Source organism: Nymphaea colorata, chromosome 13, assembly GCF_008831285.2.
Source record: "Nymphaea colorata isolate Beijing-Zhang1983 chromosome 13, ASM883128v2, whole genome shotgun sequence".
Lineage (NCBI taxonomy): Eukaryota > Viridiplantae > Streptophyta > Magnoliopsida > Nymphaeales > Nymphaeaceae > Nymphaea > Nymphaea colorata.
In genome coordinates this window covers 4,967,902-4,982,491 of record NC_045150.1, presented here as the reverse complement: position 1 = coordinate 4,982,491, position 14,590 = coordinate 4,967,902, and the positions used below count along the sequence as shown (strand labels likewise).

Sequence of the window (14,590 nt, the reverse complement as noted above, 5' to 3'; positions counted from 1 at the left end):
TTGATGCGCTTTTGCATTACTTAAACACGTTCTAGTTAGGCTTGATAATTGCTAGCAGTTAAAATGTGGCATCACCACGGTGATTCTAGAACAATTTAGATTTGTAGCATAAACGAGCGGTGAATGTATTATTTGTACATTTATACTTTGCAGTATAAATGATGCTGTGCACCGTCACGGGCATTTGTGCATTGGTTGGGGTGAGGGTTGGTAGGTGAGCAGTTATTGTTTGGAACTACTTTTTTAATGTTAACCTGTTTTGCTGCATAAAAACAGGTCATTGATTTGCAGAAAAAGAGGTTATTGGTAGACAAGTTTAAGCATAATAGTGTGTCATCTCATGGTATCATAAAGCAGCCTTGATCTTGGGAGAGGAGAAATTGTGATTTTTTAGGGTGGGGGTGGCCTTCCGCTTTCACTCAGGTTGTGGGAATGATGTCATGTTCGCCTCAAAAAAAAAAATGCACCATTCACTTACCCATGATATTTAGGTTTTGTACGGTTTAGCCTCAATTAAATTCATAGTGTGCAATTCGTTTTTTGTTATTCTGGATCAGAGGATTTCTTGGGATACCAATGCTGTCATTTTCTCGTATTCTGTTCAAAAAGTCGACCGTCTGCGCAGATCAGTTTGCAATGGCTAATAAGGGCATGCCTTTAAATGCCATTCTGATCACCAAAGGAAAAAAAGTTAGTACGCGTGAGGGATTTTCAAGTTGTGATCCGGAGCTGCATGCGGTTCTGGCTTGCAAGTTGCAATATCCCGCTGTAAGGCGTGAGTTAAATTCCTACGTGGATTTCAAAACCTTACATAAAAGAAACAAGTCCGGAGGTACTGTGATAGGGCGTGGAGGACTTCAGCGGAGAAACTGGTGGGGACGGTCAGGCTGGCCTGTATCAGAAACCGTCCGGGTTTCTCCACCTGGCAGAGGGTTTCATTGGTGCGATGGGAGGTGAGAGAGGGCAGCTGCGAGCCTGCGATTGCAGGAAGAGGCCGCTTTGGGAGGAAGGCGATGGGCTTTACACCCAACCAGGGGTGGGCATCGTGCCGGGCCGGCGGTAAGACCTGGCCCGGGTCAGCCCGTCAGACAGGGGTCCGGCCAGATATCCCGGGTCCTGGCTCAGGTCGGCCCATCCAGCCCAAAACCTGGGCCCGGCTCAACCCGATGGGGGGAAACCGGGAAAGGGGAAGAAGGAGAGGGTCAGAGGGGGGAGGAGATGGAGGCGGAAGGAGGAATGGGGAATGGGGAAAGAGTGGAGGCGGAAGGGGGAGGAGGAGGAGGGGGGATGGGGGACAGGACAGAAGGGGGAAGAGGTGGAGGTGGAAGGGGGAAGAGGAGGAGGAGGTGGAGGCGGAAGGGGGACGGGAGGAGGAGGGGGGACGGGCCGGGTACCCGTGGGGCCCGACCGGACCGGGTACCGGGTGGGGGATGGGCCGAGCCGGGTACCGTCCACGGCCTAGCCCGACGGCCAGGCTCCCAATGGTTAATTTTTAGTCCTAGAAATTTTTTCTATCCCTTGAAGTGGGACAAAATTAAAAAAAAAGTTTTTTAAGGGAAAAAGCGCCCTAATAAACCAACGACAAGTTTTATATATTTTTTTGGCATTTTATTCGGTGTTCCGGACAATTGGCAACACTTGGGCTCGGACTACTCTTGTTGACCGATTTGATCCGCTCCGAAAGTGTGCCGGAGTGCGATTGGTGACATGCCCAAATGAACGACGATTGATTTTTTTTTTAACAAAATAAGACAGCATGGACCATGGATCAGTTTTCCTACGGAGAATGAATCTCTTTGAGGAGTATTAATACTGTTTGGCAACCAGTTGCACATGTGCACTCAAGCAGGACTTAAACCCAGAAACTGAGAAATAATCTCTCTCTAACAGCATCTGCCTCGAAAAATGCCATTGAGTTAATATCTTCACACCAGCACATTGGAAAAAATAATCTACATTACTTTTTTACAATTGGGGCCTTTTCAATACAAGTTTCTGAAAAGGACCTTTGTTTAGAAGGGCAAAACTTTCAGGCGAGGGGATAATCTTACAACGTTCATAACTGATTACATAGAGTTGTTCAACCCCACAAATCTGACTTGAATCAGAAAGTGCAAGTTGTTTAACACTATTTTCGACAATCTTGAGAGGATTTTCCACTGCAGATACAGACAACAGCATGGCATGATTCATCTAGAAGCTGGTGCTCCCGGAAAATGAGAAACTGCTGCCTATATATAAAAGTGGTAAGCGAATCTACAATATCATGTGGATGCTCTGGCCACGTCCGGATTTCAGTGGCTATACTAATTTGGCCACAATGCTCATTCAGTGGTACTTGATCCAAGGAGGGTGTGCGCCAGTTTTTGCTGGAGTGACTCCTCTACCCATGCACACCGTCTGAACTGCTACATGCCTGATTCTGCAAGACGTTATTTGTGATATCACCTTCCAGACTCATCTGCTGAACTTCTGTAGGTGACAGTATCTTGATACACCGAACACAGTTCACAAACTCCCTGAGGCATACAACCAAAATTTCAGTTAAGGATGGTCATTCCAAATCTATTTATCATGGTAAAGAAGAAAACTTATTGAGAAGATATGACAATAGGCAGTACAGTCGATACTAGAAATTTGAGCAGAATTTACATGCTCAAATACTTTACAATGCCTTGGGGCATAAATCTTCAAGGTATGTTGTATAAGCTCCTTTTTGTCAATCAACTTTCATTAGATTCCAACAGTAGAATAAAAAAAACACCCTTCTCATGAGTCCTGTGCAGGCTCTGGTACAGAAGTGTTGGTTCAGGCCATTAGCAGCCTTCTGGGCTTAAGAATTTGTTTTATTGTCATTAGTACTTGAAAGCACATATAAAGGTAGAATAAAGGATTATCAGACTTACTCCCAAGGATCATCACCAACGAGTAGAACATCATTTTCGTGATCTACATAGACCAGTTTCCATCCAATCCTTTGAGGATCTTCAAGCTGGCCCTCTATTCCGAACATGCGGGCAAGATCACGCTGTAGCTCTTCATATCCTTTGTAGCGTGTAACATCTATGGATCTGCCTACGGCTCCCCGCTTGTATACCTTCATAAAATGAAGAATTATATTCATTATTAAGCTCAATGTAAGAATGTGTAGTAAAAAGTTCGCTGGCGCATCTACCTTCGTGAATGTTCTCATTCTTTGATATTGTGGTTGCATCCATGAACCTCTGTTCAAGAAGCTGCCATCATTCATTCCTGAATCCACAGAAACTGCAGAATTGAAAGCAACTGAGGGAACCCCATATGACTGGGAAACCATGGAAGAGGATAATTCAGCTTGAATTTCCTTTGGATTACTGTAGTTGTTAAGGATAGGTGCTGCTGAAACCTGGTTTTGGAAGTCCTTTCCAGAATCCAGGCTTCTCGTAAGCAATGGGTCAGGTGTCAGTGGAATGCCCAATTGACTATCAATGTTGACACCAAACAGGATGTTGTTTTGTGGATCAGTCTGCACTTCTCCTCCATCTTGTGAAGTGTCTCTAAACATCAACGATGATGTATTGTAGGGAGATGGAGCAAAATTTTGCTGAAGTGCAACATCTGTCTGGGAAATGCAGGCAGAAGTTCCAGATGATGATGTATCCACGTAATCTATCTGTGTGGGACCTAGATATGTCTGAGGAACCTGATTTTGGGGCTTGGTGACAGGAACTGATGGCTTAACTTCAGGTCTTGGAAGTATCTTAGCCAAGTTGTTTCCATTTGCCATAGAATCCAAAACACCAGGATTCAGAACAGTAGCAACAGACTGTCCCATCTCCTCCATCAAACCACTGCTCCGATTGTTCTTGGTGACGGCTGGCTGATTAACTAAAGGACCATTGTTCGTGGAAGGTGATGTAGAGCAAGATGGCACATCATCTGTAATCACAGATGGTGTTCCATTTGCCATAAAACTGTTTGCAGACACTGACATGAAATTAGAGGCTGGTGGTAAAGCCAGTCCAGGCATGTCCATTGGTGGCAAGCTTTGTTGCTGTTGAAGCTTATGCGGCAGCTGATAATGCTGTGTCTGTGTAAATTTGACCCCAGCCTGTAAATTCTTTCCTGAATCTTGCTGCTGTTGCACATGCATTACATGTATTTGCTGTTGAGGAATTATTTGTGGTTGAGTAAGCTGTTGTGGTGTTTCAGACAGAAGCTGTCTATGCTGATCATGTAACTGGGTAGACTGAGACTGCGTTATGGTAGTTTGTGACAGGAGGGATTGTTGTTGTTGATGTTGAATTTTCTGCAATACCTGCAACTGGATCTGTTGTTCAGACTGCTGCAGCTGTTGTGATGTTTGAGTTAGTGCCTGCTGCTGGAAAAGGCTGTTCTGATGTGGGATTGCATTTTGTTGTTGGTTCTGCACAACCATTTGTTGTTGACCTTGATGCTGTTGTTGTTGGTTTTGGATGAGACTGGGTACGCCCTGTTGGCTCTGAGGAAGCAATTGCTGCTGCTTTTGTGAGTGATTAGCACCAGAGAGTAGAGGCTGTAAAACTTGTGCTTGGATTGAATTTTGCAAGAGAGTTTGGTTGGGTATGCATTGCTGCTGCTTCTGCTGCTGCAGCTGTTTAACATCATCGATTTGCTGTTGCTGTTGAGGGCGATTTAATGATCCAATCTGTGCCATTGTCGGTGGCAGCTTCTGCAATTGATCAATCTGTTGTGGCTGCTGAATTTTTGAAGGGTTGAATGGCAGTCCGTTCTGTTGCAATATCTGAGATTGCAAGCCCATTTGTTTTGACAAGTCCGTAGTGTTACCATAGCCTTGTAGTACAGGCGATACTGTTGATGGCAACGGCCTTAGGTAGTCCTGCTGAATTGCCATACTTGCTAGCTGGGGGTTTTGTTGCATGCTCATCCATTGAACTAGGCTTAGGCCAGGCACTGTAGAGCTCTGTGTTTGAGAATCCTTGATGCAAATTTCATCACCCAGCCATGGCATAGTCCTCTTGATAATGCTCTCCATATCTGACTCATCATCTGTAAAAGCAGTCCTACAGTGTTTTAGTTAGTCGTCCTATTCCAAACCTAAGCCATTTGGCCTTGTCCAACAACCAAACTGTCAATGCTCCACAACTACTAATCTGTAAATGGTAAAGTACTAAAATATAACTAACCATGAACAACTTGAAATAAGGTTTGAAGTTGAACACATCCTATCCTCATATCCATGAATCTCATGGAATAACATAGCAAGCAAGCATACAGTTAAGACTTAATGGTATACCTGGCATCCCTGGCTGCCTAGGTCGCTTTGATCCAAAGAATGGAGGAGGGCAGATGAAGAAAGGAGCAGCCACAGGTTCAATCTCCCAAATTGAAACACGGTTGCGCCTTTCTCCAGCAGCAGATTCATCCCAACCAACCTGAACAATCAAACAACGCCTAGAGTTAAAGCAACTAAAAAGGACAGTATGTGCACACGAAGTAACATTCGTTATGACTTAAACCTGCAAGTTTCTCCACTGAGAGTTTTTCCACCTAACAGGGTCTATATCGCTGATGCCTGTAATGGTACCCATATACCTGCACAAGAAAGTTGTCAAACCATATTCGACATGAATCTGGTTCCTGCCCAAGGTCATATTGCACAAGCGAAAGAGTATACTACCATCGGTAACAGCATGAGTACCTTCGAGTCTCGGATTCCTCGGTTTCAAACATCATCCGGAAGCGCATTCCAAGAGATATTTGGTTGCTATAAACTGCCTTGTTATACTTGGCCAATGGAATAACAAATTCTGAAGGGCTTGCCCTGTAAGCATGCAACAAGAATTTCAGGATCCAATTCGTTCTTTTAAAAAGTTCCAAGAAAACAGCAGTAAAAAGTTCAAACAAAAAATGCGACGATATTCATAAATAATGGGTATATGTAGTTAAAGTTAAGGTACCACTTGTCTTCATGCGCAGTTACTCAGAATGGGACAAAGACTCAAAATGCAGAATAAAAAATTCGACAAGATAACTTGAAGAGAATTCCCTTTGGTTGAAAACTAAGTAGCCGAATATGCTTGGCATCCAAATTTCATGATACATATACTAAGACATGATATTATGGTAAAAAGAAATTCATTTCACCTGACCTTGGATTGTAGAAAACAGTGAACGGACTGTTATTTGCAGCAGCATGGGCGGCTGCAGCAAGAACGCCAATGTGCATGCAGTCACTTGACAGAACTGACGACGAAATATTGGAAGCTTGCCTGTTGGCCCTCCTTATCCCCAAGAGAAGCTGTGACTTCTCATTGCTGTTCACAGCCACAAAAGTGAAAAGAAAAAGCATTATAACGATTCCAAAAGACTTAAGAACATGAGGCAGAATATCGAGACACGATAGAGACCTTGACAGGGTTTGTTTTTGGTCAGTTGCGCAAGCAGACTCTGTGTACAAATTTATAACATCAATAGACCATGGATGCATTCCCGAGGGGTTGCCAACTGCCGGTGCAGGTAAGTGGTCAATTTCTGTTTTGAATTCTCTCGTTGTTGTGCATAATGGAAGCCCGACGCAACAAAACAAAAGCAGTATTGATGGAAGAAACGAAGAAGCTTTGTCCTTCGCTCGAGCGTGAAAATAGCCCCCGGCTCACCCGGAAGTGCAAACGGATCGGTAAGCTCCGATTACCGACCCAAAATTGGATCCCGAAGGCTGAATGATAATTAGACTTGGATTTCGTCTATAGTTCAGGTATCGAAATCTGAATTCCTACAAGGATCCGACCGGATTATACTTGGAAGTCCGATCCTATCCGAGACAAACCTGGACTTGGTTTCAAAATTTCGTCTGATCCCGCAAGAATGAAGCCAACTTCAGTTTAAGGAAGATCCAGTTGAGAAGAAAAAAGGGGTAATGGGGAACCTCGCCCCTGAGTCCAAACCGTTAGAATGCCTACAGGCGACTAGAGTCTAGACACAGTCCACTAATTCAAGACGTGGTCGAGGGAAGTTGCTGAATCTCATAGGCTTTCTTGAAACACCAGTCACTCGTATATACACACACAAATGTCGTTCTTGGTTTTTATTGCCAAACTTTTTCTCAACTATTAAACGAGAATTTGTTTTTCCTAAAAAAATAACAATATAAAAATCTGTGTTAATTCGAGTTTATATGATTTTCTCAAAGACATTAATCAACATCCAAAATAGTTATTGAAATATTAAAAAAAAATAATTATATTTAAATATTTTATGCGAAAAAAGAAAACACAATAAAATGCACTATTTCTATTGTTCGCATTTTTTAAAAATATCCCAAATTTTTCTTTTTTGTTTTCCTTTATTTCCCCACCTTTTCATTTCTTTTCAAAACATAAATATTTTCACCAATTATATATATATATCGCAGACCATTACGTGAGGGACAAAATCCAGACCTCTTAAATTCTAGCCAACAAATATTTTAAATAAAAGGTGAACTTCCTATACGTTTATAAATACTAATTTAACACAAAAAAATGTCTCAAAACTGAAGTTGTTTTATGAAAAATTGAACTTTCTATTACAAGGGCCTTTCATTTTTTTATTACTATAACAACATCTATTAAACTATAAAATTTTTAATTTAACATATATTTTCATAAAAAAAAAATCTCAAGATCATGCCTGTAATAAAGTTAGATTGTAAAAAAAAACAGCACTTGATCAACAATCAATTTTGAACGGTCTAGATGAACTAGTGGTCTGAAATCTACCAATTAACTAAAGCAAACAGCATACACGCCTTTTTAGTTTGTACTGTCCGCGTACCCCTTTTGTTAAACAAGAGGTAAAACTGCAGGTCTCACACACACTATAAAAAGGTGGACATGTAAGGTAGCGTTTGGCAGCAGTGGGACAAAAATCCCAGGATTCTAATCCTGGAATCAGCTGAACAGGGATTTGCATCCCTATTCCAGAAATCAGTTGTGTTTGGCAGCAAAGATTTTTTTTACGTGATAAAGTACGTTTTAACACATTCCGTTATTCAGTTAGTGGTTGTTATCATACCGCAAGAACAGAACAGAGTCACCAGCAAAAAGCCTCTTTCCGCTCACAAACAAACTCCAACCCGTTGTTAAAAGATGCCGCTTTGGTTGACCTGCAATGAGAAGAAAGGAAGAAAGCTACAATTAGTGTTGCTTTCTGCATTGTGGGCATTCACAGTAAAAAGACCAGCTTGATGTGGACCATTTACAGATATCATGGACATAAATTTCAATGAACCAATTTGATTCCATGTTTCTAAGGCTATGATCTCAGCTGGGAGAACAGTAAATCTCACTCAGTTTTCCTAGAGCAATATTTGCATCAGCCAAAGAAGCACCGATCCAACTAGAGCAGATCCTCAGTGTTATAGGATATATCTTTTGGTATAATAACTGCCGGAGCAAGAAGACGATGAGAATTACCTCTATAAATGTGGCGAAATGTCCATGAGTTCCCATGTAGATCTTTGGCTACCAGCTCTTGAGCAGGTGGTTGCATCGTGTAATCCTGTAGAACAAAGACAAATATTCAGAAAGGACACCAGAAAACTACCAGGTAGATTATTCAGCTCAGGAAAGAAATTGTTAGCATAGTCAATGCACTTACAAGAGGAGGAAAGATCTTCTCTGCTGCGCGACGTGGAACAGAGAACCCACCATGAGTGCTGGTGTCACTTGCCGTCAAGGTCTTGCAGAAAAACTCAGGCTGTGGTCTGTTCGTCCTCAGTGCTAGATCGGATGCCAACAGTGCTTCGCGGTCATACTAGATTAGAAAGAAAAGCAGATTAAAATGACGAGCAGCGCAGAGCGCATGAAGAAGATCTCTACTTCGGATCCGATGCTATTAATTAGCATGAATCGTGAAGTTTGTGCATGAAACAGACGGCCGGGCATCATCTTCACAGAAAGGCATGCAACAATTGGATGCAAAAAGGCATTTTACTAAATACTCACTGTGCTAACAGGCTGCAGTGTCATCTGCGCGTACACTTCATCCGTCTCTGCGTCAGCCTGATGGAAAAAACAAATGCCATAGAACAGGGGAAGCTTTTAGAAAGACAGACTAAAATCCACAAGCCAAGAAGTTCTGACACAACGATAAGAAGGAAAGCAAAATGAAAAAGAAAACAGTAGAATACGGCACATCAGAAAAGTCAAGGCCATACATGTAATGTTACATTATGAAGCAAGCAAATCAACTTTGATGGTAGGTTTGGGTAATTTGGTACTTGAGTCTCGCTGCCCTTGTGCATAGAAGCTGCAACCTGAAAATCACAAAAACAAGGAAGTTTCAACAGTTTCAGAACTGAATCAACAGAAAACCATATGATGGATACAAAAACGTTAGGCCATCGTGATGGCAAAAGAAAAAATGGTTGGTTTTAACAGACTGCAACAAGGACCTTGACTACCAGCACTATGAAGTATGAAATGGACAAAAAAAGTACGTTTTCTTCAAAATAAATGATGGCAACAAATTTAAAAGCTCCTGCATCCCTTCAACTTCTTCTTCTGTTCAAGAACTAATTCAGCAGGAAGACATGAAAAAATTGCGAACCAACACTGATGAAATACAACCGAACAGGGTTTGATGCAGATGCTTTTGACATCCCAACCTGACTTTTGTCCGGCCATCGCCAAAATTGCTTAGGAACACCACGTGAAGCACGAAACCCATGGATCAATGCTCCAGCACTTTGCTCTCCACCACCTTAAGCTGCTGGAACATGGTCCAGCGCCACACTATGCAGGGTGCAGGGGCATTTTGGTCCCCTTCCTCGAGCGTCCTTTCTTTGACCGAAGAAGACCAACGTGGCCCGCTGAGCGGTAACGAACTAACGAGGAGAAACCAGAGGAACTTTCCCCGAAAGGGCAAGAACAGTTGGAAAATTTCCACGGGTAGGCATTCCCCGAGTCTCCGACTCGACCATCGAGTTCAAAGAAAAACAGAGTCAATTTCGTTACTGGGGAAAAAAATTTCGGACGCCTTCTTCTCCACGCGTCCAGACGACCAGGAACCACCGCCCAAAGCAGCACCCCTTTTAGCGATACTTTCAAAAGCGGATATAAATTTAACATAACGGAGGAACATACTTTCCGAGAAGAAAAGGCAAAAAAGAAAAGCAGCAAAAGTTGTGCAGAGAAATTCACGCAGAAGAGAAGAACAAATTTTTCCATGTAGGTTATAGTGCGTGTAGTTGCTTGGATGTGACGATATTTTCACGATATATTTTCACTCATAAAACACGCATGATTTTAAATACTATGGTGGCGTTTCCCCAGGCATCGATTCCACCAATTCTCCGCTCAGATTCCCCAACAACGAACGACAGATGCAGGACTGATCAGTCTCGAGCCTAGAACGTCTCCGGGACGAACTGGACCATTTTCTGAAAAGACGGGGAAGGCTCAGATCAATCTCCACATCACAAAAAGTAAGCATTAATTATTCTAATTCCCAAATCGTTGCCCCTGATCAGCACTTGATTGTACGATTAATTAATGCCGCCGGAAAACCACCGATTCCGGTTCCAAGCCTCCGCCAAGTACCATCTTTCGAAAACCATCAGTCGTCACCTAGGCCATGACGAAACCACCTTTCGGACTCCTTGACTTACGTGCCACCAATGCGTCCTCTGCTGAGAGGGAGGAGGACGAAGCTCAGCGGCCGCAGCCGGCGGAGGAAAAGCTCACCGCCGGGCAGGGGAGGAAGCTGTTTCGCTTTGAAATGACAGTTCTGCCCCTCCACACTGAGCAAGTCGGGGAGCCAGGAGGAGGAGAGGAATGAAGGTCGGTTCCGTGCAAGTTAGACAAGATAGTTGACTGCCGAATAGTAGAGTTTAACTTGCAGAGGAAGGCCACAAGAGAGAGGAAGAGGAGAGGAAGGGACGTGGACGCCATTAAGGGGAAAGATGTGGGCCTGCGGGAGGATAAAGTTTCAGGAGAAGCGGGGGTTTCGTTTCGTTTCGTTCATCACCTGCTCGATGTGGCCCTGGGGAAAGTAGACGACGAGGCTCCCCGCCGGCGGCAGCGACACGAGCGGCCCGGCGCACGCGTGCCATAGATCGGGGTTGATGCCCTTCCGTTCCCCTGCTCCACATATTCAACCCGAAAAGACACGTGTCAGCACGCGTTTGGTCAGTTTGCAGGTGGCGCCGCCGATCAGATAACCACGCTCGTACGAGCGTCGAATCTCCGGCGACGGATCGATAAACCAAAAGAAATCGAAACTATCTCTCCCTCACACTCTCTACACACACAGACAAACCTTCGGCTGGATTGCCGGAAGGGGCCGTAGCTGGAGCTTTCATCGCGCGGACGCCTCCTCGACAGTCAAGCACAGGGACTCCGTCGCATTCTCCGCTGCTGCTGCTGAAGCGAATTCGAGACTCGACGGTATAGGCGAGCGTCAGGCAGCTGCTGTGGGACTAAATTTCAGGCGGGTGGCAGTGGGGGGACACGCGGCCGGATAGCTGCGTTGAGGAGGAAGATATCTCCGTAGAGATCCGATACAGACTCCCAAGGTTCCTGGCTCTCGGAGGGTCCTTCCAAGAGCATGACAGCAAGGTACAAGGGCAGTCGGCGGCAGGAAATTCCGCCGGAAAGCGGCGGAAGTGGGGAGGAATAAGCAGAGTGGGGGGGAGAAAAGGAGCAGGAGGGTGGGGGCTCTTTAGTAGTCGACAAGGTAAAGGTGATGGGCAGAGCGCCTGCGCTCGATCCAGAGAGGCGTCGGCTCCGCCGTTTAACTTTAACCAAGGGGAAGCGAACAACTCAACGTGCCCCTCAGCCCGGGCGGGGGTTTAACCGTAACCCTCTCTTGGGTTTAGAATTCTGGACCGTTGACCATGGTTAATTACTGTTGCGCTTAGTTCCTTGCGCTCGGCTTCTTGTCTTCGTTTTTTCTATTCTCCCCTTGAATTCCGGGTTTTACTTTTAAGTTTCTTTAAAATTTTAAAAAACCCTCCCTTTCTGTCAGATATTTCCGCTGGGCCCGGTAATGTTTCATATTATTGTTTTCAAACCCATCGCCCGAGCCCCCTTCTTTTTTCTTTTAACATTTATATGGCGCAACGCTAAGTTGGTTATTTGTTGGGGACTCGAACATGACGTCGAGTGCCTAAGCTTACCTTCAAAAATGGATAAAGAAAAGCCGGCAGAATAACAAAATGGAAAGTTGTTTTTCCATTGAGCCCCGGTGAGGGGGCAACGTGTTGCGTAGTCAAGCCGCCGAGCACATCTCCCGAACACGCACCATCGGCTCGGTGTACGGCGTGCATACTTTCTTACTTACCATCGAAGGTCAGTGTTCCACGCTAGAACATAACATAGTGGCGGAGCCAAAAAAAAAAAATTTTGACATAATTATACTAATCGATCTTTAGTTTAGAAGAATAAGTGATTGAGCACTGATTCAGCACCACATGCGGCTGGACCTATGTAAGATTTCAAGAGCTGGGGTGGACAGCAGCCCACACAGTAGCTCCGCGCTAATACGACATACCCTTTTTCAATTCCATTAATTCAATAGTTCTGACAAGAATGGGTGGCAGGCTGCCTCATCTTTCATTTCATTTATGGTTCAAGAGAATAGCAGCTATAAAAATTTAAACAAAGATGAACTTGCTCGGCAACGCTTTGCAATTAAATATGTCACACCCTCTCTTGAAGTAGCAAAACTAGGCTTTCATATCATCCAGACATGTGAAACGGAGTTTAGAATACAACATGATTTTGAGCTGTCATTCAAATAGGCTTTCAACTCCATGAATTTGCCATCTTCAGTCATGTACTCTTATCTTCTTATCAAACTTCAAGATTTACAGTTTGGGAAAGACTGAGGATCTAAGATCTTTGTTTGAAAATAGGAGAAAACTTCAGTAAGGAAGTTTATGCGTGTCCCTCCAGAAGGCATTTCTCTTTTCCATCGCACCAACTCTTCTAGTAAAGATGGGATTTGATTTGACTCTCTGTGTTGACAAGGAATGCCACGATAGCCGTGGAAAAGAATCGAAAATCTTGCCGTGCTGTTTGAATCTGACGATCAGGAAAATTGAGAATCTTCCTACTTAGATCCGATGAGACGTATCACATCATTTTTATATGAAAGTATTTCTGTGATAAATTAACACGCTTAGACTAATTGAACAAAAGAGAGGGAAAACAGTACTTGTGATGTGATTACATGTATGTTTGATCAATCTAACTTGGTTACACGTCTCAAAATGGTTCTCGTGGGTTCATGAATATATATACATTTATTTTTTTTTAACTCCGAGTGCTTGGTATGCAGTTTACTGCTTTGAATTGAACAGTTATTAACATGCTTACAAACTTAATTGGTGGCAAAGATCAATTGTTATATATATTGGACAACAATATGACTTTTATATTTGCAATTTAATCTCTACTGTTTGTATTTTTGAAGTGGATGATTTGAATATTTTTGCATTAAGTATGGGTTAACAGGTCTTGTTTCCTAAAAAGCCCTTTTCATGCTGCTTAGCCCTATCCCACTCTTAGGGTATTTAGGTAATAGGTTTTATAGGAATTAGACGATCATATTCTATGAAATATCAAGCGACAAACTCATACTTTCATTTCATTTTGGTAATTTTGAACGGTTTCTTGGATAAAGTAAATGTTATTTTATTGATGATTTGGATATTGATGTTCATGATGGTATCTATATTGAGATCATGATAATGAATAATGATGACCTTGATATGGAGCTCCTAACTATGCCAAACTGTGCTAACTATGTAGATGATGCTGACAATTAATAGACTAATTTGAGACCACTCTTCTATTAAAATTAGCAAAAAAAAAAATGTCTCCTTGCATAATATAGATTTCAAACATTCATAATGTGTATGCGAATTAGTCGAATTACTTATCCCTTGGTCTCTTTGGACTATTGGTGAACTATCTCCCTATACGGATTGTGAAAGATGTCCTACTAAAAACATTTTTGTTAATGTTTGGACACATATTTTCTGAAAGGTGGATCAAACCCTAACAATCAGAATAAATTAAATGATATGAAGGCTTCTTATTCCACAACAACGGAAACACCTTTCCATTCTTTTATATAATACAGGATTCTATTTGGAAGAGAAAATGCCTCATACGGATCCATTCAAATCCATAAAGATGGACTCCAAAGGTGAGACCTTGTGGCACTTATTAAAGATGGTATTACACAAAAGAAATCAATTATAAACACTAATATGATTAGATCATTGGGATTTGCGATCACAGTAAGACCCGTCAATATCATGTGATCTTTTTCTATTAAATAGGAAAAGACGTAGAAAATGAATGTCAAAATAATTGTTCTATAGATCCTATATTTACATATATCATAAAGAAATCAGGTATGGAGGGCGATTCTTATTTGTTCAAATGGCACTTTGTATTATATATATATATATATATATATATATAAGAGAGAGAGAGAGAGAGATTGCTATTGTAACCTACTATTCAATCCACTGACAGGCAAAGGAAGAAGCAGTCAAGCTACCTCCCTCCCTGCTGTTTTGAGGTGAATCCATGAGCTCCTCCTCCAAAAAAGACAT

The 14,590-nt window shown here is 42.7% G+C and overlaps 1 protein-coding gene across 2 annotated transcripts; it reads right to left on the bottom strand.

Moving 5' to 3' along the window:
• Nucleotides 1-1,938: 1,938 nt before the first annotated feature.
• Nucleotides 1,939-11,733, bottom strand: LOC116266770 (auxin response factor 19-like). Of its 2 annotated transcripts, XM_031648107.2 has the most exons (14): nt 11,281-11,733; nt 10,990-11,102; nt 9,179-9,277; nt 8,967-9,023; nt 8,620-8,775; nt 8,436-8,520; nt 8,035-8,125; nt 6,132-6,296; nt 5,681-5,803; nt 5,499-5,574; nt 5,276-5,414; nt 3,176-5,028; nt 2,907-3,097; nt 1,939-2,519 (listed from the first exon to the last, which is right to left on the bottom strand). In XM_031648107.2, the coding sequence occupies exons 1-14, from the start codon at nt 11,321-11,323 to the stop codon at nt 2,384-2,386; spliced, it is 3,327 nt and encodes a 1,108-aa protein (XP_031503967.1). In that variant the 5' UTR covers nt 11,324-11,733; the 3' UTR covers nt 1,939-2,383. The 2 variants fall into 2 exon arrangements, with proteins under 2 accessions (XP_031503967.1, XP_031503968.1); XM_031648108.2 differs by lacking the exons at nt 10,990-11,102; nt 11,281-11,733 and adding an exon at nt 9,629-10,980.
• Nucleotides 11,734-14,590: the final 2,857 nt, after the last annotated feature.